The sequence below is a fragment of the Tachyglossus aculeatus genome, chromosome 4 (genome assembly GCF_015852505.1).
Source record: "Tachyglossus aculeatus isolate mTacAcu1 chromosome 4, mTacAcu1.pri, whole genome shotgun sequence".
In the NCBI taxonomy this organism is placed as follows: domain Eukaryota; kingdom Metazoa; phylum Chordata; class Mammalia; order Monotremata; family Tachyglossidae; genus Tachyglossus; species Tachyglossus aculeatus.
Window position 1 is genome coordinate 83,600,375 of NC_052069.1, and position 24,141 is coordinate 83,624,515.

General features: G+C 42.0%; 1 protein-coding gene across 1 annotated transcript in view; it reads right to left on the minus strand.

The window, feature by feature from the left end:
* Positions 1–259: 259 nt before the first annotated feature.
* Positions 260–24,141, minus strand: part of SPAG1 (sperm associated antigen 1) — a 59,428-nt gene continuing 35,546 nt past the window's right edge. The window contains exons 13-18 of the mRNA XM_038745490.1: positions 21,777–21,952; positions 16,222–16,363; positions 13,488–13,614; positions 9,774–9,938; positions 1,072–1,446; positions 260–964 (exon numbers count right to left, since the gene is read on the minus strand). Of these exons, the coding sequence (XP_038601418.1) occupies positions 833–964; positions 1,072–1,446; positions 9,774–9,938; positions 13,488–13,614; positions 16,222–16,363; positions 21,777–21,952 (1,117 nt within the window). The 3' untranslated portion in view covers positions 260–832. The remainder of the gene's footprint in view (positions 965–1,071; positions 1,447–9,773; positions 9,939–13,487; positions 13,615–16,221; positions 16,364–21,776; positions 21,953–24,141) is intronic.

Sequence of the window (24,141 nt, forward strand, 5' to 3'; positions counted from 1 at the left end):
ACCCAAAAGAACAGCAACTTACCGAGGATCTATTTCTCGATTACCGCAAGTACTTTTTTAAACTCCAAATCGCCAATTAAAAGCTGAAATGACTAAATGGGAATAGACATTTTTAAGGTAACCAAATACTAAAGAAATCTCCTCAGTTAATCAACTTTGTGGCTTCTAGGAATAACTGCTTTGAAGAGTACTTCAAAAAGAATTCCTACAAAGCCTCAAAAAGAAGTAATAAACATATCTCTCCATTGAAAATGCACTGTTTATTCAAGGACAATATTGCTCCATGGGTTTAACCAATGTGTGTCTGACCAACTGAATCCATTTCAACTTAGCTGGAAACAAAGCGTACTAATGCTATAAAAATCGATTTTCTACATTCATGGCATGGAGTTCCTGCAGCAGTATTATTGTGGATTTCACTATTGAAAACCAGATAACTAAACAAATATCTTACTTTGCAGGTGTTCATTTTCATAGCCAAGGAAACGCAACCTAGACAAACATTTTCGCTAATGAGTGGCTAACAGAGAAATACATTTAATAAATGAGATAATGCTCCCCTTTACAATATGAAATAGATTAATGTCAAATAATAAACAGGGTATTAAATACAAAGCTTTGTTAAAACTAATAAAAATATATACAACTAAAAGAGCATCAAGTTTTCAAATATGCAAAAAGGATAGAGGTTTTTTTGCTTTTTTTTTTTTAAATAAGAGTCCAGGTCTGGAGGATTCTTTTAAAGGATAGACTATCCATGCAACTAAGAGTGGCCTTACCCCATACACATTAATGGAATGCAAGCATGGTGAAATTATAAAGTCAACCGGGTTTAAAGTTCATAATCGTTTTTTAGGTTCTGCAAATCTTCTAATGGAATCTGATTGTTGAGTTTATTCGAAAGGAGGTCAAACAGCAGTTCAACTTGCTGTTTTTCATGTTCTCTAAGTAGTACCAACACCATCTGAAAGACAGCAAATTTTTATCCCAAATCGGTATTTTCAAACTTTGGAATAAGAGGAAAGACAAGTTTATTTGACCATTCATTTCTTCGGGAATTCTGGAACTCACCTTGAACCTTTCTGCTTTGCTTAGATAGAGGAGGTGCCGATACGCCAGCATGGGATTATTGTCAAGAAGATGATTTTTCAGAGCCTGGATGATGAGAAGGAAGGTATCCCCTTCCAGTTTGTTAGTCAGCAACACTGGCAAATCTTCTGGTTCAATGAGAGAAAGAAGGTGGGCACAAGATTCTCCATCCTTCCTTGCATTCATGGCACTTAAAACTTGTCCAAACTCGTAGGCATTGGAGGGCTTGGAGATCTGTGGTTTTTCCACGATTGTTGCTGGCCTGTTGGTTTCAGTACTTTCCTCAGCCACGAGACAGTTGACTGAAACTGCCTCTGATCTTCTGGTCTTCGTCTCCTCTTCATTACCCTCAGTCACCTATAAGAAAGAAAGGTACAATTCATTTTGGTCTTCAGTGACAACTTCAATATACTCAGGAGGCAGACAGTGCACATGAATAAATCTTCTGTTCCAAAATTAGTGAGAAAACTAAATGACCGCTAACGCGCATCGGAATCCACACCACACGCCGTTACCACTTCTTGTCGAGTTTGCTGTCCCTGGTGTTTTAATACTTTGTTCTTCAGCTAACTGGAGAGGCAGGTTTCCCTTTTCTTGAAAGATTAGATGAACTAAAAGATTATTTTTAACCACCTCCCCTTTCTGTTTGTCTCTACCCCAAGCCAGAGATGAAGCAATACAGACATTTGTGGATTCGCAAAGAGATTTAGCTAAGGATGGAGTAAGAGGGAAAAGGCTTAAGCTACAGCACGAGGTCAAAGTGAGAAACAATGAAGGATTTCCTGACTCTCTGAAGATTGTGAATGGATAATCAAGAGAGCCTGGGGAGGCTCAGGAGTATTAAAACCTGGCATGAGGAAGCAGGTCACTGGCCTGGAATGCCCTCCCTCCACACATCCGCCAAGCTAGCTCTCTTCCTCCCTTCAATGCCCTACTGAGAGCTCACCTCCTCCAGGAGGTCCTCCCAGACTGAGCCCCCTTTTTCCTCTCCTCCTCCCCATCTCCCACCTCTGCTCTACCTCCTTCCCCTCCCCACAGCACTTGTATATATTTGTACAGATTTACTACTCTATTTATTTTACTTATACATATGTACTATTCAATTTATTTCGTTAATGATGTGCACATAGCTTTAATTCTACTTGTTCTGACGATTTTGACCCCTGTCTACATGTTTTGTTGTCTGTCTCCCTCTTCTACACTGTGAGGCCATTCATTCATTCATTCGTATTTTTTGAGCGCTTACTGTGTGCAGAGCACTGTACTAAGCTCTTGGGAAGGGACCGTCTCTACATGTTGCCGACTTGTACTTCCCAAGTGCTTAGTCCAGTGCTCTGCACGCAGGAAGTGCTCAATAAATACGACTGAATGAATGAACTAGTACTCACTCCCATTCCCTAAAGATGGTTTGGGGTTCGAGTGGCTTCGAGTCCAGAAGTGGACAAGAATGGTATAATCTGAGTTTTTCCCTGGGCAGGAGAATTTCCCTCAGGCCACGGTGGTTCCTTCCTGTACTCTGGTGTCAGGATTTGCTTTAAGGATTTGCTTGCTGGAAGTGCGGTCACTTTGCGATCACGACGTCAACCTTGAGATGGGACAGGATGGATTTGAAGTCCCAGACAGCTCAAAGAACTGGCCTGTAGAGTAATCTGTGGCCTGGAGCTTACAGATTTTTGCTCATGTAAGACATCCAGACCCTAGCCCACCTAGCCCTGATCAGTCAGTCAGTCAATCATATTTATTGGGTGCTTATTGTGTGCAGAGCACTGTACTAAGCACTTGGGAGGGGACAATTAGATACATTCCCTGCCCACAGTGAGTTTACAGTTTATAAGTTCACTGCCTCTAGACTGTAGACTCGTTGTGGGCAGGGAATGTGTCTGTTTATTGTTATATTGTACTCTCCCAAGCGCTTAGTACAGTGCTTTGCACACAGTAAGTGCTCAATAAATACAATTGAACAAATAGAGGGGCCCTTCCCAGGTCCAGGCTTGGACAGTAGGGCTCACTTCCAGGGCATTTTTGGTTTGGCCCAGCTCACTACTGATTCAACTGGGTTTTTTTGTTTGTTTGAAAATGGTGTTTGTTAAGTACTTACTATGTGCTAGGCATTGTACTTAGTGCTGGGGTAAATACACCCTAATCAGTTTGGACACAGTCCATGTCTCATGTAGAGCTCTGACTAATTCCCCATTTTACAGATGAGGAAATTAAGGTACAGAAAAATTAAGTGACTTGCCCAAAATCACTCAGCAGACCAACGGCAGAGCCGGGATTTGAACTCAGGTCCTCTGACTTCCAGGCCTATGCTCCTTCATTCATTCAATCATATTTATTGAGCGCTTACTGTGTGCAGAACACTGTACTAAGCGCTTGCAAAGTACAATTCAGCAACAGAGACAATCCCTACACAACAACGGGCTCACAGTCTAGAAGGAGGAGATGGACAACAAAACAAAACAAGTAGACAGGAATCAATAGCATCAAAATAGATTAATAGAATTATAGATATATACACATAATTAATAAAATTAATATAATAAAATTAATTATATACACAAGTGCTGCGGGAAAATTAATATGATAATACATATGTACATATATACACAAGTGCTCTGGGGTGGGGAGGGATGTAGGGCAGAGGGATGGAGTAGGGGTGATGGGAAGGGGAGGAAGAGCAGAGGAAAAGGGAGGTTCAGTCTGGGAAGGCCTCATGGAGGAGGTGAGGTCTCAGTAGGGCTTTGAAGGGAGGGAGAGAGCTAGTTTGGAGGATGTGAGGAGGGAGGGCATTCCAGGCCAGGGGGAGGATGTGGGCCGGGGGTCGATGGCGGGACGGGTGAGAACGAGGTACGGTGAGGAGAGATTAGCAGCAGAGGAGCGGAGGGTGTGGGCTGGGCTGGAGAAGGAGAGAAGGGAGGTGAGGTAGGAGGGGGCCAGGTGATGGAGAGCTTTGAAGCCAATAGTGAGGAGTTTTTGTTTCATGGGAAGGTTGACAGGAGATTTTTGAGGAGGGGGGTGACATGCCCAGAGCATTTCTGTAGAAAGATAATCTGGGCAGCAGAGTGAAGTATAGACTGAAGCGGGGAGAGACAGAAGGATGGGAGATCAGAGAGGAGGCTGATGCAGTAATCCAGTCAGGATAGGATATACTTTGCTCTGTACATTAAAACAGTGCATCCTTCTTCAAAGCCAACTCCAGAAAATAAGGCTGAAAACTGAGAGGCGAAAGAAAGGAGAAATGAGAGTGAGTGCCTTGTCCGCAGCTTTTCAGAACACACTAGAAGGCCATGTTATTTTGCTTTAAATTACCGGGAGCCTTTTTGAAAAGGTTTCCTTTTCTTCCAAACAAGTAAGTTGGTTGGTTAATTAACAGTCTCAAGAGTCTGTCTTTTCATGGCACCTTGTTCTCGGGCTAACTGAGGAGGATCTGGCAGCAACCCTAAGCTTTCTGTTCTACCCAAACTAAGCTGCTTATCAAGCACTACTCAAAAGAACTTATTTTACACACAGTAAGTACAAAAGGGAAATAGGATGCAAGCCAGAACCTCATTCCACCAGTTTCCATACTTTTGTAACCGATCTGGATCTTTTTCTTTAAAAAAAAAAAATTAAGTTGTGCTTTCAATTCAATCCATGGTAACAGAACCAAATAAGCTCGGATCAGTGAACAGACAAGAATTCATGAATGAACGCTTTCCACTGAGCCATGCTGCTTCTCAGCTGTTGTACTATGGTCCCACCAAAATTGGAGTGGGGGGAGGAGGTTTGAGGAAAGTTTGGCCCTCCCAATCTAGCTCTGAAGTGTCACACCTCTAAATCAGGCCCAGCCGGATTATAGATAGGTGGGACTTGGTGGCCCTCTCCTCCTCCTATTTCAGACTACCTCAAGGAAAAGTTCACTGTGACCTGAAGAATCTCTGTGAACCTGTACATAATCCCAAAACAGATTAAGACTGCACTCTCAAACGGGGCCAGGAAGGGATCCTAAATGGATGACAACCTATATCTGTTGTCGTTAATGGTATTTGTTACGCACTTACTATGTGGCAGGCTCTGTGCTAAGCTCTGATTATACAAGATAATCAGGTTATAATGGGGCTCACAGCCTTAACATATAATAATAATAATAATAATGGTATTTGTTAAGCGCTTACTATGTGCAAAGCACTGTTCTAAGCGCTGAACACCAATTTGACAGATGAGGGAACTGAAGAGCAGAGAAGTGAAATGACTAGCCCAAGGTCACAGAGCAGACAAGTGGAGGAATCCAGGGCCTTCTGATTTCCAGGCCCGTGGTCTATCCACTAGGCCACGTTGCTTCTCTGCATTTCACCAATCTGCTTTCCCCATGACCCACCACTGAGGATGAGTCCTACGAAGAAGAGAAAATTTGCCACTTTAGGAAGCAAGGCCCTTGTCCTGACTCTTTCGGAAGACTCCTCTGAAAATGCAGCCATGAAGTTCCTAGATCCGATGACTTACATCCGCCAAGGTCTGCAAGCAAATGGAAGAAAATAGGAGCACATAGAGAAGCAGCGTGGCTCAGTGGAAAGAGCCCGGGCTTTGGAGTCAGAGGTCACAGGTTCAAATCCCGGCTCTGCCAATTGTCAGCTGTGTGACTTTGGGCAAGTCACTTAACTTCTCTGGGCCTCAGTTACTGTATCTGGAAAATGGGGATTAAGACTGTGAGCCCCCCGTGGGACAACCTGATCACCTTGAAACCTCCCCAGCACTAGGAAAAGTGCTTTGCACATAGTAAGCGCTTAATAAATGCCATTATTATTATTATTATTATTATTATTATTATTATTATTATGAAATAGGTGACATCTGACTCAGGTACCAGCATAGAATTTTTAACATGGGACTCTGGGGTTTAGTCAGATTTTGAAAATGATGCTACTACCATATTATAAAATTGAAGTAAGTAAATTGACTGCAGTCTACCATCAATCAATCAATCAGTATTTATTGAGCACTTACTGTTTGCAGAGCACTGCACTAAGCACTTGGGAGAGTGCAATACAACTAATTGCTCTATTGCTGGCAAAATTCTGGTGGAATCCAACTGGGCCAGATATTGAAAAATATTGTGAACAAATATGCTCCCTAAATTGCTATCTAGCTTTAAGTCATTTGGCATGACTGATATGGCCTTCACTGTCGACCAGATGTAGAATTTTTTTATGGTACTTATTAGGCACTTACTATGTACCAGACACTGTACTAAGTGCTGACGTAGATACAATCTAATAGGGTTGGACACCGTCCATGTTCCACATGGGGCTCACACTCAATCCCCATTTTTTTTTTTTTTTTTTACAGAAGAGATAACTGAGACCAGAGACACTAAGTAGATGGCTCAAGGTTACAGTAGACAAGTGGCGGAGTTGGGATTAGAACTCAAGGAAAGACATCAAGACTTTTAGACTGTGAGCCCACTATTGGGTAGGGACTGTCTCTATATGTTGCCAACTTGTACTTCCCAAGCGCTTAGTACAGTGCTCTGCACACAGTAAGCACTCAATAAATACGATTGATGATGATCAAGGTCTCCACTGCCACTTGTCGGCCGTGTGGCTTTGGGTGAGACACATCACTTCGCTGTTAAATAGGGCTTGAGACTGTGAGCCCCATGTGGGATGGGGAGTGTGTCCAACCCGATTTGCTTGTAGCCACCCTAGTGCTTAGTACAGTGCCTGGAACACAGTATGTGCTTAACCAATACCACAATCATTATTATGTGGGCCTTATCATAAGCAGGCCTAGAATCTGGCAGCTCCTAAAAAGGTTGCTTGACTTAATAATAATAATAATAATAATAATAATGGCATTTATTAAGTGCTTACTATGTGCAAAGCACTATTCTAAGCACTGGGGGGATACAAGGTGATCAGGTTGTCCCACAGGGGGCTCAGTCCTAATCCCCATTTTACAGACGAGGGAACTGAGGCACAGAGAAGTGAAGTGACTTGCCCAGAGTCACTCAGCTGACAAGTGGCAGAGCCGGGATTTGAACCCATGACTTCTGACTCCAAAGCCCAGGCTCTTCCTACTGAGCCACGCTGCTTCTCCATCCCCCCCCATCTTACCTCCTTCCCTTCCCCACAGCACCTGTATATATGTATATATGTTTGTACATATTTATTACTCTATTTATTTATTTTACTTGTACATATCTATTCTATTTATTTTATTTTGTTAGTATCATCATCATCATCATCAATCGTATTTATTGAGCACTTACTATGTGCAGAGCACTGTACTAAGCGCTTGGGAAGTACAAATTGGCAACATAGTATGTTTGGTTTTGTTCTCTGTCTCCCCCTTTTAGACTGTGAGCCCACTGTTGGGTAGGGACTGTCTCTATATGTTGCCAATTGCTCTGCACATAGTAAGCGCTCAATAAATACGATCGATTGATTGATTGATTCTCATGAAGCAGCGTGGCTCAGTAGGAAGAGCACGGAGCAGCGCGACCCAGCATCACCAGTGTGATCCACGACTTGATCTGGGAAGTTTGGCAAGTTCTTAAGGCAGCTCTATGTCATGTTCAGCATGTCACAAAAGGCCTCATCAAACTTTTGACCCATCACTAAAAGGCCAAAGTTCAGTTGTGAAACAGGTCCAAGACTGTTCAACCAATTCTGAGCGGCATGTTTGAGGACACAACAAAAGACCTGGAATAACCTTCTGGATTTCGGTAAAACTCTTTAAATTCAAAACCTATGAACATTACCAACACCTCTTAAAATAATTTCATACTACTGAACACTGATAATTACGGTTTGGAAGCACAGTAGGACAAGCAAATGATTAGGAACCGCTTTACAAAATCAGTAAGGCACTATGGTCTAAATATCAGCCTGAAGAAAAGCAGGAAACTGGGCAGGGACAAATGAAGAAGAACCACCCAATCGAGAAAACCAGTATTCCCTCTGGGAGACCGGCCCAAGGTGGCAATCCACAAGGCATCACGCTTCCAAGCAAATGTAATTTCCTTAGAGCAGTCATGGTTTCCCACCTCTTACATCATCATCATCATCATCATCATCATCAATCGTATTTATTGAGCGCTTACTATGTGCACAGCACTGTACTAAGCGCTTGGGAAGTACAAATTGGCAACATATAGAGACAGTCCCTACCCTCTCTTACATGACGGTGAGACCTGGACCTGCCAAAATTGTCACATCCAACTTCTTAAACATTTTCATCCATGTCACCTACATATCTTACTCAACATCAAATGGCAAGATAGGGCACGAACAATGAGGCCTCAGGACTAAAAGTCAATTCACCAACCCTGAAGCAATTCTTGTCACGTCACCCCTTTGCTGGTGAAAGATGCCCAAACAACTGCTCCCAGACAAGCTGAAGGGAAAGGGATCGCAATCGAGGAGAGTTGAAGACGCAGTGATGAACAGCTAGAACAACCAGCAGCGGCAGTCCGATCAGCTCAGCAGGCAGCAAGCAGAAATATGGTGACTTCAGAACAGATCGAGAAGACGAAACCAGGAGCCACTATCTAACAATGTCACCAAGTGGCAAACGCAACAGTACAGCAAAGGACGACCTTAAACGATGTGTAGCGCAAAAGGGATTTTTGGTAACATCGTGGAGTTTTCAGGCTTGCGTGAATAAAATCTCACCATTAAAAGTGTCCTGTTGGAGCCCAAAAGACGAGCTTATATGTACATTTCCTATAAAACTGCAAATCCCAGTAATCTACAATTTTTATTCAAAAACAGAACTCAAATATATGTCTGCAGACCCTTCAATCCTAAAATATCACTACTACATAATAAAAATTATGGTATTTGTCAAAGGTTTACTATGTGCCAGGCACTGTACTAAGCACTAGGGTGGATACAAGCAAATCGGGTATGTACATTTCCTATAAAACTGCAAATCCCAGTAATCTAAAATTTTTATTCAAAAACAGAACTCAAATATATGTCTGCAGACCCTTCAATCCTAAAATATCACTACTACATAATAAAAATTATGGTATTTGTCAAAGGTTTACTATGTGCCAGGCACTGTACTAAGCGCTGGGGTGGATACAAGCAAATCGGGTTGGACACAGTCCCTGCCCCAGGTGGGGCTCACAGTCTCGATCCCCATTTTACAGATGAGATAACCGAGGCACAGAGAAGTGAAGTGACTTGCCCAAGGTTACATAGAAGACAGGTGGTGGAGCTGGGACTAGAACCCATGACATTTTGACTCCTTGGCCTGTGCTTTCTCCACTATGCCATGTTGCTCCCCAAACCGTGGAAAGAGCGGAAAGAGTGGAAAGAGCATGGGCTTTGGAGTCAGAGGTCATGGGTTCGAATCCTGGCTCCGCCACACGTCTGCTGTGTGACCTTGGGCAAGTCACTTAACTCCTCAGAGCCTCAGTTACCTCATCTGTAAAATGGGGATGGTGACTGTGAGCCCCGCGCGGGACAACCTGATCACCTTGTATCCCCCCAGCGCTTAGAACAGTGCTTTGCACATAGTAAGCGCTTAACAAATGCCATTATTATTAAACCGGATTTTCAAATCTATTTCAAAGTTCAGTTATAAAAGTTAAAAGGGATTCTACCCACATACCTAAAAAATAGGCAGTGATGCAATAACAATGACCTCTTGTCCCCATATGCACTAAATATGTTACTGAGAAGTGAGTATTAGAATACCTCTTGAATTTTGATTTTCTTCCGTTCTTTTTCACGGCCAGGGAGTGAGGTATTATTCTTCATTTGAAGAAACTGTGTTACCTCTTCCAGCTCTTTCTTTGCTTCAGAAATATTTGGGTCTATTTGGAGAACTTTGATGAGATCATTCAAACTGGCTTGGTAGTCCTGAAAGGTCAAGTGAAAAAAGAGTAGCATTTTTATACTCTGCATGTGGGGCTAACGAAAGGATTGGCAATGCTTTCCTACTGAAAACCTTTTGTCCCTCAGGGTACCTCTTGTTACCTCAGGATATGCCCTTCACCCCAAATCGGGACCTTCTACTTCAAGACACTTCCCACTCAGAGAAACCCACCCCCGGACAGTCCAATCAGAAGAACATTTCCCACTGGACATGAAAGTCCACGTATTTAAAATGAGCCAGAACAACTGGAGAGAAATGCATTATGAGAGTCTAATGTCATTCTAATACATCAGTATATTTTTCTAAAACGGCCTTTGAAAATGCAACATTATCCCAGACAAATCAACACGTGTGGCCAAACTACACTTGGGTGAATCAAACCTTTTCATGGTACATCTGGTTAAAAAGGATCATCCTTATTATCATTTTTTTTTGTTTTTGGAATGTACTGCATTGCTCTTAAACCAACGCTAATTTTTCAGGAGTCTATTTTAGCATCAGAATCAAAGGCTCAGTTTAAACCCCCGATTTAAGTCACAACTGGCACAAATGGCTACCTTGCCGAGCCCTACTGCTATAATAATAATAATAATAATGGCATTTATTAAGTGTTTACTATGTGCAAAGCACTGTTCTAAGCGCTGGGTAGGTTACAAGGTGATCAGGTTGTCCCACATGGGGCTCACAGTCTTAATCCCCATTTTACAGATGAGGTAACTGAGGCACAGAGAAGTTAAGTGACTTGCCCAAAGTCACACAGCTGACAAGTGGCAGAGCTGGGATTTGAACCCATGACTTCAGACTTCCAACTTTTAGGGAATGAGCCTTGGGCTGTGGCCCAAACTCACACACAGAACCACCCCCTGCCTCCCTTATGCAGCAGGTTAACAGAGGTGCTGGAAACTGGGGGAAGGAACTGGGGAAAGAGGGAATAATGGAGTAATAAGTTTCTGTTCCCTCCAGTGTTCCCAGTTGCCTGGTGAAATCACTGGATGAGGAAATCATGGAGTCAACCTATATATCCAGGCAGGGGAAAGCTGTTAAAAGTGACTTGCCCAAGGTTACATAGAAGACAGGTGGCAGAGCTGGTACTAGAACCCATGACCTTAGTATTGGTCAGACAGCAGCTACAGAAGTTATGGGCTGCCCCAAAGTCATACGGGAAATTTAGGTCTGAGATTTCCTTCTAATGGACACTTAGGCACTTGATTTTCAAGCTAGTTTTTTTCATGGTATTTGTTAAGCACTTACTATGTAAATACCATTGACTGGCTGAGTACAACAGACGTACAAGAATCATTTCCTGCCCACAAGGAACTTAAAGCTTACACTTCCCTGAAAGACCTGCCCTGCTTTTTATATACACACATGCACACATATATCCACACACACACACGCTCTTTTGGAGTACTACTTCTCTATAATACACTTTCATATGTTTAATAGAGTACTCTCTTTCTCCCCCTCTATGTGTGTTCATGTGCACATGTGTGTGTGTATATATATATATATATATTTATATATAAATAATAATAATATATATAATCTATCTATATAAAAAAACTGTGGTATTATGAGCTAGGCATCATACCAAGCACTGAAGTTGATACCAGCAAATCGAGTTGGACACAGTCCCCATCCCACATGGGGCTCACAGTCTTAATCCCCATTTTACAGAGGAGGTGACTTAGGCAAAGAGAAGTGACTTACCCAAGGTCTCACAGCAGACATGTGGCAGAGCCAGGATTAGAACCCAGGTCTTTCTAAATCTCAGGCCCGTGCTCTGTCTGCTAGGCCACACTGCTTCTCATATATATATTATTATATTATATTATATTTTATATTATATTATGTTATATTATATTATATATTTTATATTATATTATATTATATTTTATGAGTATATAGTATATATATATACTATTATATACTATTCTAATTACCCTCGTGGAAGCAAAAGGGTCAAGGTCTTGCATTTGCCTCTTCTCTCTCTGACCTTCCCCTCTGAGCTGTTTCAAGGTCTAGGCCTGCTTGACCGCCTCTGGACCTGTTTGATTACCTGACTTCCTCATAACAAACAACCAAGTACTGTTGAGCCTTGCTACCCAGCCAAGCACATCACAAAATATCTTCTTGCCTTTGTCCCTTTCTCTGGTCTTCTGAAAAATTAACAATACTCCCTGGCCTAAGCCAATGTGGCCTTTAGAAGGCCAAATGACTCGACTTCAAACAGCATATTTGGACACATCATCAGAAGGACTAATTCTCTGGAGAAGACACTAATGCTAGGAAAAGTCCAGGGAAAACGTGATAGAGACAGAGCAGCAGATAGATGAATGGAAACCATAACAATGATAACAGAAGAACCTTTAGCAGGGTTACAGATTATGACAGAGGACAGGACCTTCTGGAGAAAATATATCCAAAGAGTCTGTATGATTTGGAAATGACTCAAAGACACTTAATAAATAAGAACAGAGCCGGTCTGGGGTTGGTCTGAAATGCCTGTCGGGCTTATTGCTTTCTATTCTACAGTATTTCTCTTGTACTGTATTCTTATGATCATATGACCATTGTATCAATGGTGTATAAAGAAACTCTGTGTTGCTTGAAGTTGAGCTGGCCTTGACTGGCAGGGGAATCTCTGCCGCTCAACCACCTCTCCCTACTAGTGCTGGAAGAAGCGCTAGTAGTAATAAACTTGTCTCCCACATACCCTTTTTAAACACAACACAGAGCCTGTGAAATTTTTCTTCCATACACACAAGCCACAAATCCCTAGTCAACCACGCCTAAATGTGCCCAATGAATTCTGCTATTTAAGCTGCACGTTAATACTGTCCGAAGAGGCCAAAAGAAGCTTAGCCCTTAGTAACATTTTAAAAGTCTCACCATGACTAACATCATCTTTGAACCCCCTGAACAGCTATATTTATACTACGCATTCTAGTCATAGCCTGTATTTCTGTAAAAACAGTTTCTGCGGCACATATAATTACAGTGTAAAGTGAGAATGGATTTTCCTCTAAACTTGCAGTACTTAACTTTTAATGGAAACAGTTCACTTTACTCAGCTAGCACCTTAGGCTGCATGTTCACAGAAAATTACTTATGTCAAATACAGTTATTAGGCTTTAGTAAACTGTAAGCCTCCTTCAATCAACAGGTAGTCACTGAGTACCTAGTACCCAGAGAAATTTCTGGGGGGATCCCTACCGCCTTCCCTAGCCAGAAACTTTCCTTTCTAGACTTTATTCTCCTTTTTTCCTTCTCTTTCTCCTTCTCGCTTCTCTCTATCCTAAGATTTGCCCAAAGAAGTCAAGCCGTTGCTAGTCAATGCTGGGACCAAATCATGGTAGTACACTAGACAACTGTGCCCAAAAGGTTTTCCAATAACAAGTGATTTAATTTTAAGACCAGCTGCATTTTTACCTTACACTCCCTGGGTTTTATGCCCACCAAAGCTATGTGACTAGTTTTGAATTGAATATTTGTAGATTTGCAGTCCAAAAGTAATGATATATTTTGCTTACCTCAAGTCCTTTGTAAGCAAGCGCTCTCCTGTAGAGAGCCTTAATATTAGAGGATTCAAGCTGAAGAACCTGATCACAGTCTTGTTTGGCTTCTTCAAACTTGCCGAGCTTCAAATAGCAGAGGGCCCTAGCATGATGTAAAGCAGTATTAATTAGTTGATGGTATCTATTGAGTGCTTACTATGTGCAGAGCACTGTACTGAGCACTTGGGCGAATACAACAGAATTAGCAGACAGCGATATGGAAGTGAAACAAAAATGATAATACAATAAAAATCTAATTCAAAAATGTTATTAGATACAAGTTACAATCAGTGGCTTAAGACTTTCATTATGTTGGAATATTAATTTTTTTCTTCTTTGCGTGCTATTAGATGACTTCTCTCCCTGTGCCCCTCTGTTCCTTTCTTCCTGTCTTTCTCTCTCTGCCACTTCTTTCCTCTCCTCCTAGCTCTTCTGTCGGTGCTTCTATTTCTCCTTTCTGGTTTTCACTGGGCCTCCTCTCCACGTCTCACAATTAAGAAACCCTCTGCTATGTTCAGAGGGAAGGAGAAACCCCATTATCAGGCAATTTATAATCAATAGTCTGCGTTCATTTGTTCCTAAAATTGTCTCTTTTGTTTCTAATTCTAATCCAAATTGCACTTGGATTTTCTCCCTTTCTTCACCCCTCCCTCAGCCCCACAGTACATATGGCCATATCCATAATTTACTTATAATAGTGCCTGTCTCCCCCTCTAGACCTAAAGCTCCTTGTGGGCAGGGAATGGATCTGTTTATTGTTGTACTGTACTCTCCCAAACGCTTATCTACAGTGCTCTGCTAACAGTAAGTGCTCAATAAATACAACTGATTGATACTGTAATGTATTTAGAAGACTGAATTCTAAGTTCTTCTCCAAAGCATATTTTAGCAGAGGTCTTTATTACCCTGATACAATGACTTCAATATCATCACCATGGGCAATTGGTCATGATATATATGTATATATGTTTGTAGGCATTTATTACTCTATGTATTTATTTATTTATTTTACTTGTACATATTTATTCTATTTATTTTATTCTGTTAATATGTTTTGTTTTGTTCTCTGTCTCCCCCTTCTAGACTGTGAGCCCACTGTTGGGTAGGGACCGTCTCTATATGTTGTCAACTTGTACTTCCCAAGCACTTAGTACAGTGCTCTGCGCACAGTCAGCGCTCAATAAATACGATTGAATGAACGAATGAATGATAGTTAGCTAGTCGCAGAACTAATATTGTGACCCTGAGTCGAGGTAATCAATCATCCAGAGAAGCTGCATGGCCTACTGGCCAAGAGCAGGGGTTTGGAAGTCAGAAGGTCATGGGTTCTAATCCTGACTCTGCCATTTGTCTGCTGTGTGATCTTGGGCAAGGCGCTTCACTTCTCTGCGCCTCAGTTACCTCATCTGTCACATCGGGATTGAGACTGTGAGCCCCACGTGGGACAGGGACTGTGTCCAACTCAATTTGCTTAAATTCTCCCCAGCGCTTGGTACAGTGCCTGGTACAACCTGTCTATGTGTTTTGTTCTGTTGTCTGTCTCCCCCTTCTAGACTGTGAGCCCGCTGTTGGGTAGGGATCATCTCTATATGTTGCCAACTTGTACTTCCCAAGCGCTTAGTACAGTGCTCTACACACAGTAAGTGCTCAATAAATACGATTGAATGAATGAATGAATGGTACATAGTAAGTGCTCAACAAATACCACAGTTATTATATGGGATGAATTTCATCTGGGCTAGACTGAGCAGCTGAGATTAGGAAATCAGAGGAAAAGTCAGAGCTTAAGATAGGCAACAAGTGACCAGTGACCAGAATAAACAGTTGCCCAGATGTAAAACCTTATATCTGTGGGCAGGGAATGGGTCTACCAACTCTGCTATATGGTACTATGCCCATCGCAAACACTCAATAAATACCATTGATTCAGTGACTGAGGTCAGGGTATTTTTAAGTAACAAATCAGGAAACTTAAAAAGGAATGGCTGCCACAGCCTGGACTGGACAACCCAAATTTATACTACTTGTTTTATTCTAGAGGCTCGTTATACCTTTATTTATGCTTCTTTCAAGGCCCTAATGGCTCCAAAACCACAACCAGGAAATCCTAACGTGAACTCTTAAGAGAAAGGGGGCAGAGGGAATAAAATGTGTTTAAAAAGGGGAAGCTCCTCTACTTCCAGCTGTCTCTAACTGGCTCCTAACGTGGTTCTTGTTTTGCAGGGGCCTCCCGGAAGCAGATATGACATCCAGACTGGTCCAGGCCAGCCCTCATAGCAGTGGCTCGTACAGTGCTAAGCACTTAGTACAGTGCTCTGCACACAGTAAGCACTCAATAAATACGATTTAATGAATGAATGAATGGCTCACACTGTCCCCTGGCTAGAACTTGAGTACTGAGATGTGATTTTAAAATAAAAGGCCCAGAACCCTTCAAAACAGCATTGGCAACTGTTGTTTCTTTCTAGTTCCTGAAGCTACCAATGGGAAGAAGTCTATGTTAGGTGAAAATTTATTTTATTTTATTTTGTTAGTATGCTTGGTTTTGTTCTCTGTCTCCCCCTTTTAGACTGTGAGCCCACTGTTGGGTCGGGACTGTCTCTATATGTTGCCAACTTGTACTTCCCAAGTGCTTAGTACAGTGCTCTGCACAAAGTAAGTGCTCAATAAATACGATTGATTGATTGATTGATTGATTGAAAAGGCTTACCTGTTTGTGTATATGACACCTTCACTGGGATTTATCTTCAAACACTCCTGGTATTTAGAAACAGCTTCGTTGTAGTTTCCATTCTTGACAAACGCATTTCCTTCCTCCTTTAGCGTTCGAAACATTTCTTCAGGGGATTCATCTACATGATACAGAAAAATGAAAGTTAATCCTACAAACAATTATTCATCCGTAGGTGTCTGCATCTACTGGTCGTGAAAGCAAAATCACATTCAAGACCACAACCTTCTTTAGTGGGAGAGAGAGTGTGTGTGTGTGTGTGTGTGTGTGTGTTTGTGTGTGTGTGTTTGTGTGTGTGTGAGAGAGAGAGAGAGAAAGAGAGAGAGAGAGTGGGAGGGAGTAGGAAGGAGGAACAGAGTGGGAGAAAGACAGAGAGTGTGGGACACAGAGAGAGTAGGAGAGAGTGTGAGAAAGATTGTGAGGGATAGTGTGAGACAGCATGTGAAAGCGTGCAAGAGAGAAAGTGTGTTGTGTTTGTGTGCGTATGCATGCAGCTCTTAGGGTCCCATGCTGCCTAAATTGAACAACTCGATCACTTGTGGAGATGAGGCTTACTAGACTTGGAGAAGCAGCATGGCTCAGTGGAAAGAGCAAGGGCTTGGGAGTCAGAGGTCATGGGTTCAAATCCCCGCTCTGCCGCTTATCAGCTTTGAGCAAGTCACTTCACTTCTCTGGGCCTCAGTTACCTCATCTGTAAAATGGGGGTTAAGATTGTGAGCCCCACGTGGGACAACCTGATCACCTTGCATCCTCCCCAGCACTTAGAACAGTGCTTTGCACATAGTAAGTGCTTAACAAATGCCATCATTACTATTATTACTATTGAGTCGTCCACTCAATCAAGGAGTTTCAACTTCAGCTGTCGCCTAATCCACTGACTTCTCCCACCTGACTCTGACCTTTCTGTGTGATTCCCTGCTAGGTAGTCCAGGTGCTTTGACAATTGGCAATTTGCCATGCCTTACTGCTCAACAAATCTTTTGCTGAGTGAGGAAAATTGCTGGTGGGACAAATGAAGTATGTGGCTGGTGCTCTGTAATAATTATAATAATTGTGGCATTCATTAAGCACTTACTATGTGCCAGGCACTGCAATAATAATAACAATAATAATAATGATGATGGCATTTATTAAGTGCTTACTATGTGCAAAGCACTGTTCTACGCTCTGGGGAGGCTACAAGGTGATCAGGTCAAAGTGTTAATCCCCATTTTACAGATGAGGTTAACTGAGGCCCAGAGAAGTGAAGTGACTTGCCCAAGGTCACACAGCTGACAATTGGCAGAGCCGGAATTAGAACCCATGACCTCTGACTCCAAAGCCCAGGCTCTTTCCACTAAGCCACGCTGCTTCTCTGTACTAAGCACTGGGGTGGATACGAGCAAATCGGGTTAGGCACAGTCCCTGTCCTGCATGGGGCTCATAATCCTAATCCCCACTTTACCGATGTGGTAACTGAGGCACAGAGAAGTTAAGTGAGTTGCCCAAGGCCACCCAGCAGAGAAGTGGCAGAGCCGGGATTAGAACTCATGACCATCTGACTTCTGGGCCCGTGCTCTATCTACTATGCCATGCTGCTGTTAGTATGTTTGGTTTTGTTCTCTGTCTCCCCCTTTTAGACTGTGAGCCCACTGTTGGGTAGGGACTGTCTCTATATGTTGCCAACTTGGACTTCCCAAGCGCTTAGTACAGTGCTCTGCACACAGTAAGCACTCAATAAATACGATTGATTGATTGATTGATTGATTGATTGCTGTGTTTAGATCCCTCTGTTTTAGGGACTTTATCTGCTTTCCCTGCCTCTAGGGATGTGTTCCTAGTACAGTGTGTGGCATGTGGTAAGCACTTAACAAATACCATTATTATTTTCATTTTTCCTGTTTGGTGGGGGTTGCGGGATGGGGTGGGTTATGTGGGTCTGTCATTGTTGGCTTTGCATCCAGAGGAATATCTGTGCGCATCCAAGGGTGTATCAGTGTGGAGCTGTCTATGTCTTCAGTGTTCCATATAATAATAATAATAATGGCATTTGTTAAGCACTTACTATGTGCAAAGCACTGTTCTAAGTGCTGCAGGGGTTACAAGGTGATTAGGTTGTCCCACATGGGGCTCACAGTCTTCATCCTTATTTGACAGGTAATAATAATAACAATAATAATGGTATTTGTTAAGTGCTTACTATGTGCAAAGCACTGTTCTAAGCACTGAGGGGGATACAAGGTGATCAGGTTGTCCCAAGGGGGGGCTCACAGTCTTAATCCCCATTTTACAGATGAGGGAACTAAGGCTCAAAGAAGTTAAGTGACTTGCCCAAGGTCACACAGCAGACATGTGGCAGAGCCGGGATTCGAACCCATGACCTCTGACTCCAAAGCCCAGGCTCTTTCCACTGAGCCACACTGCTTATGTGCTCTCTCTGTGAACTGTTTCTCTAATTTTACTTCTGTAAGTTTCTAAAGATGCAGCATGGCATAGTGGAGAGAGTACAGGCCTGTGAGTCGGACGGTCATGGGTTCTAATCCTGGCTCCGCCACTTTCATTCATTCATTCATTCAATTGTATGTATTGAGCGCTTACCTTGTGCAGAGCACTATAATAAGCGCTAGGGAAGTACAAGTCGGCAACATATAGAGACGGTCCCTACCCAACAACGGGCTCACTGTCTAGAAACGGGCTCACAGTCTAGAAGACTTGTCTTAGACTTAGAAGACACTTGTCAGCTGTGTGACCTTGGGCAAGTCACTTCACTTCTCTGGGCCTCAGTTCCCTCATCTGTAAAATGGGGATTAAGACCATGAGCCCCATGGAGACTGTGTACAACCTGATTACCTTGTATTGACCCCAGCACTTAGAACAATGCCTGGCACATAGTGCTTAACAAATACCATTATTATTATTATTATTTTTATTATTATTATTATTATTATTGTTGTTATTAGCCTGCACCTATCTAAATATAGATGCCAGTGTTTGTCCATATCATCATCATCATCATCAATCGCATTTATTGAGCGCTTACTGTGTGCAGAGCACTGTACTAAGCGCTTGGGAAGTACAAATTGGCAACATATAGAGACAGTCCCTACCCAACAGTGGGCTCACAGTCTAAAAGGGGGAGATAAAACCAAACATACTAACAAAATAAAATAAATAGAATAGATATGTACAAGTAAAATAAATAAATAGAGTAATAAATATGTACAAACATATATACATATATACAGGTGCTGTGGGGAAGGGAAGGAGGTAAGATGGGGGGATGGAGAGGGGGATGAGGGGGAGAGGAAGGAAGGGGCTCAGTCTGGGAAGGCCTCCTGGATGAGGTGAGCTCTCAGTAGGGCCTTGAATATCCACATATCCATATGTGGATATGCATCTCTAGGGTGCCCGCCAAGCCCATTCAGAGAATGGTGTAGCAGGCCATCTGAATGGGTGGCATGGAATCGGTGTGTGGTAGTTGCTTTTCTTTTGGAGCCTTTGGGGCAAAGGCTAATGCCTTCTTCATTCCAGCTAGGGAATGCTGTTGGCTTTTTGATTATTTTTTCAAACGCTAAATCAACCCTTCAGCCCTGAACCCCGTCCATTCTCCATTGTTGAGATTGGCAGCAGGGGGAGGAGGTAGTGAGGCGGTATCTGGGGGACGGGTAACTGCCAAGGGCACACACTGCCCAGAAGAAAACCAAAATTAACTATTCCCCAAATAAATACGGGTCTAGCCCATTTTTACATAGTTACCTGTATATTTACCTGAATATATGTATATATGCATATATGTTTGTACATGTATACATGTAAATGTATACATGCATATATGTTTGTACATATTTATTACTCCATTTATTTATTTTACTTGTACATATTTATTCTATTTATTTTGTTAGTATGTTTGATTTTGTTCTCTGTCTCCCCCTTTTAGACTGTGCGCCCACTGTTGGGTAGGGACTGTTTCTATATGTTGCCAACTTGTACTTCCCAAGCGCTTAGTACAGTGCTCTGCGCACAGTAAGCGCTCAATAAATACGATTGATGATGATGATGATGATGATTTACAGAAGCCAACATCCCACAATCAATCAATCAATCAATCGTATTTATTGAGCGCTTACTGTGTGCAGAGCACTGTACTAAGTGCTTGGGAAGTACAAATTGGCAACATATAGAGACAGTCCCTACCCAACAGTGGGCTCACAGTCTAAAAGGGGGAGACAGAGAACAAAACCAAACATGCTAACAAAATAAAATAAATAGAATAGATATGTACAAGTAAAACAAATACCATTATTATTATTATTATTATTATTATTATTATTATTAAAAGGGGAGGGGGGGTAAGGCAGAGGGGGAGGGCAACAGGGGCCTTTCTCCAGTCTGACCCCAGAGATTTTCTTTCTTTCCCTGGGTGGAGACAGGCACAGACAGCCTCCAAGGGGCCTTTCCCGACTAAGCCTTCCTTCCCTCTTTTCCCACTCCCTTCTGCGTCATCCTGATTTGCTTCCTTTATTCCCTTTAGAGAAGCAGCATGGCTCAGTGGAAAGAGCACGAGCTTGGGAGTCAGAGGTCATGGGTTCTAATCCCGGCTCTGCCACTTATCGGCTGTGTGACTTTGGGCAAGTCACTTATCTTCATTAGGTCTCAGTTCCCTCATCCGTAAAATGGGAATTAAGACTGTGAGCCCCACGTGGGACAACCTGATCACCTTGTATCCCTCCAGCACATAGTAAGTGCTTAACAAATACCATCATTATTATTATTATTATTATCATTATTCAATCTTTCTCCCAGCCCCACACGTGGGACAACCTGATCACCCTGTATCCCTCCAGCACATAGTAAGTGCTTAACAAATACCATCATTATTATTATTATTATTCAATCCTTCTCCCAGCCCCACAGCACTTATGAACATATCTGTAATTTATTTATATTAATGTCTGTCTCCCCCTTTAAACTGTAACTTCCTTGTGGGCAAGGAATGTGTCCACCAACCCTGTTGTATTGTACTGTCCTGAGTGCTTAGTTCAGTGCTCTGATCACAGTAAGCATTCAATAAATATGATTAAATGAAAGAATGAGGAACAAATTCCGACACTAAGTTCAACAGTTACTGTCAGGAAATCTTCCCTAGGGCTTGCCTAAACCCCAAATGCTGCAAAACCCGTTTCCTCTTGTACTTTCTCAATTGCATCTGAGACTTTTCAAACGTTTATTCACTCTAATTCTTTCTAAAAACTCAAGTTAATCTCTTCAGGTCTCACAGTATATTGCTATGTAACGCTATCAATCGATGGCATTTATTGCGCATTTACCATGTGTGCCATACTAAGCACTTGTGTTGTTAGGTACGATCCCTGCCCTCGAAGAGCTATACTACATGCTTGAACACAATTTTCCCTACTTGGAGGAAAAAACCCTTAACATTATCAAATCTTGAACCTTTTTCAAAATGGCACAAAAGTATAAATGCTGCCAAAGATACTTCTAAGAATGCCTTAAAGAAGCACTGATCGTTCAACTACAGAAACCTGCCGACAAACCTGGGATCTTCGCTTGCTGCTGTTTACTGGGTTGTGTATCTTCGTGTGCACCATTCTCTGCATTAGAACACTTTCCACCCAGGCTAGGCAACTGAGCGGCAAGGGGAACCACTGGAATAGCGGGTAGTTTCTCTCGCCAAGTTGGTCCGTCCAGCTCTATTAAAGTTTTTGTTATTCTGAAAAGAAAGGAAAACAAAAATCCATTTATCGCCCCATCTGTCTCTCTCTATTACTTGATGTCACATCTATAACGAGACTGCATCTGGTGCATAAGACTCGGGGGCCACTATACAATGTCCTTCCACAAACTGCAGTCATCTCTGTCACCGTCTCCGCGTGACGATCTATGCACCGTCTATTCATTACACGTCCCTCCCACCCGCCAAGTAGGTCCTCCCCACTTGTGAGCCCACTGTTGGGTAGGGACTGGCTCTATATGTTGCCAACTTGTACTTCCCAAGCGCTTAGTACAGTGCTCTGCACACAGTAAGCGCTCAATAAATACGATTGATTGATTGATTGATTAAGCCCTCTTTTCTCCGACTCGCTCTCCTTTCTGTGTCTGCATCTATGCACTTGGATCTATAACCTTTGGGCACTTGATATTCACCCCGTCCTCAGCCCCCACATCACTTATGTACATAGCCGTAATTTATTTATATTAATACCTGCCTCCCCCTCTAGACTCACTGTGGGCAGGGAATGTGTCTACCAACTCTGTTGTCGTGTGCTCTCCCAAGAGCTTAGTACAGAGCAGCAGTGTGGCTCAATGGAAAGAGCTCGGGCTTGGGAGTCAGAGAACATGGGTTCAAATCCCGGCTCCGCTACTTGTCAGCTGTGTGACTTTGGGCAAGCCACTTAACTTCTCTGTGCCTCAGTTACCTCATCTGGAAAATGGGGATTAAGACTGTGAGCCCCACGTGGAACAATCTGATCACCTTGTATCCTCCCCAGCACTTAGAACAGTGCTTTGCACATGGGAAGTGCTTAACAAATGCCATTATTATTATTATTATTACAGTGCTCCACACACAGTATGTGCTCACTAAATACCACTGATTGATTCATCCACTCATTCATTACACCATTTGGAGAAAATGCTATTGGGGAATCACATGCATCTGTCAGGATATATCATGATCCTGTGTCTCCAGAAACAATCGTGTTTCATCCACAGGGGCACCAGTCAACTCCTGAATCCTTTGATGGAACGTCTCCAAGTTACCAGGTTCTTAAACAACTTATGCACTACAGGATTACCGTGAACTAAACAATGTAGCAAGTTCACGCTGCTTCAAATTCCTTCTGGGAATACATAGTCATACCCTAAAATTTCAAATATGCCAAACTAAATAAAAGCACATTTCTGGGGCATTGAGAAATGAAAAATTTTCAGTTGTTAAAAAAAAACCAAATATGTTGTTTGCAGTAACAATTGAAAATAAGTACTGAACAAGTGGCTGAATTTTACTTCCTAAAATATAAAATGAAATATCTGTGTTACTAAATTTTAGGGGAAATGAAAACTGAAAAACACTAACCAAGTTTTTTCTTAATAACTAAATCTGTACCCCCTGTTGTATACTATAATCTCAAAGTTAAATGGGTTCAAATATTCTATTGATGGTGCTAATTATTCAAGGGGAGACAAATGTATTAAAATGACATCATGAAATCAAAATATTTTTACCTTGGAGTTATAAATTTCTACAATAACTCCAGATATTTTATTGACAAATATTTATGCAGCCAAAAGAAGAATCTCTTCTAATGAATAATTCCATTACTAGCCTAAGATACTGAAGTTTGCTAATGATCAAAAAGCCTGCACACAAGACATACTATCTTCTATTATGATCAAAAGAGCATACATACAAAACATACTTTCTTCTGATGTGTTTTTAACTTTAAGTGATTCCATTTGGACTAAAAACAAAATGGTCCTTTTCTGAAAAGGCATTTCTAAAATGAATTTGGAATTATAACTTGCTGCCTGGAACTGATGTTCAGTTATTAATTGTTACTTGGCGGCTTTATCTGAATTTGAATCATTTGAGTTTCAAACTTTGTCAATTGAGAGGTTATTTTTTGAATGCGTAAATACAGAATTCACGTAACTGCCTCCTCACGGTATTGTAATCTGTGGTTTTAACGATATGCAGAATCATTTGCGACAAACTTCGTGTATACCCTTTAGAAAAAGCAGATTTGAGAACAAATGATTATTAATACTAATTAAAATTTGCAGTAGGAAAAGGAGCTTGAAAAAATGAGGACTTTGCAAGCATAAAATGAGTTACCAGCAGAGAAGGAAGAAGCAGCTGAAAAAGTGATGAGTTACCAGGAAGGAAATAGCTATGAACAG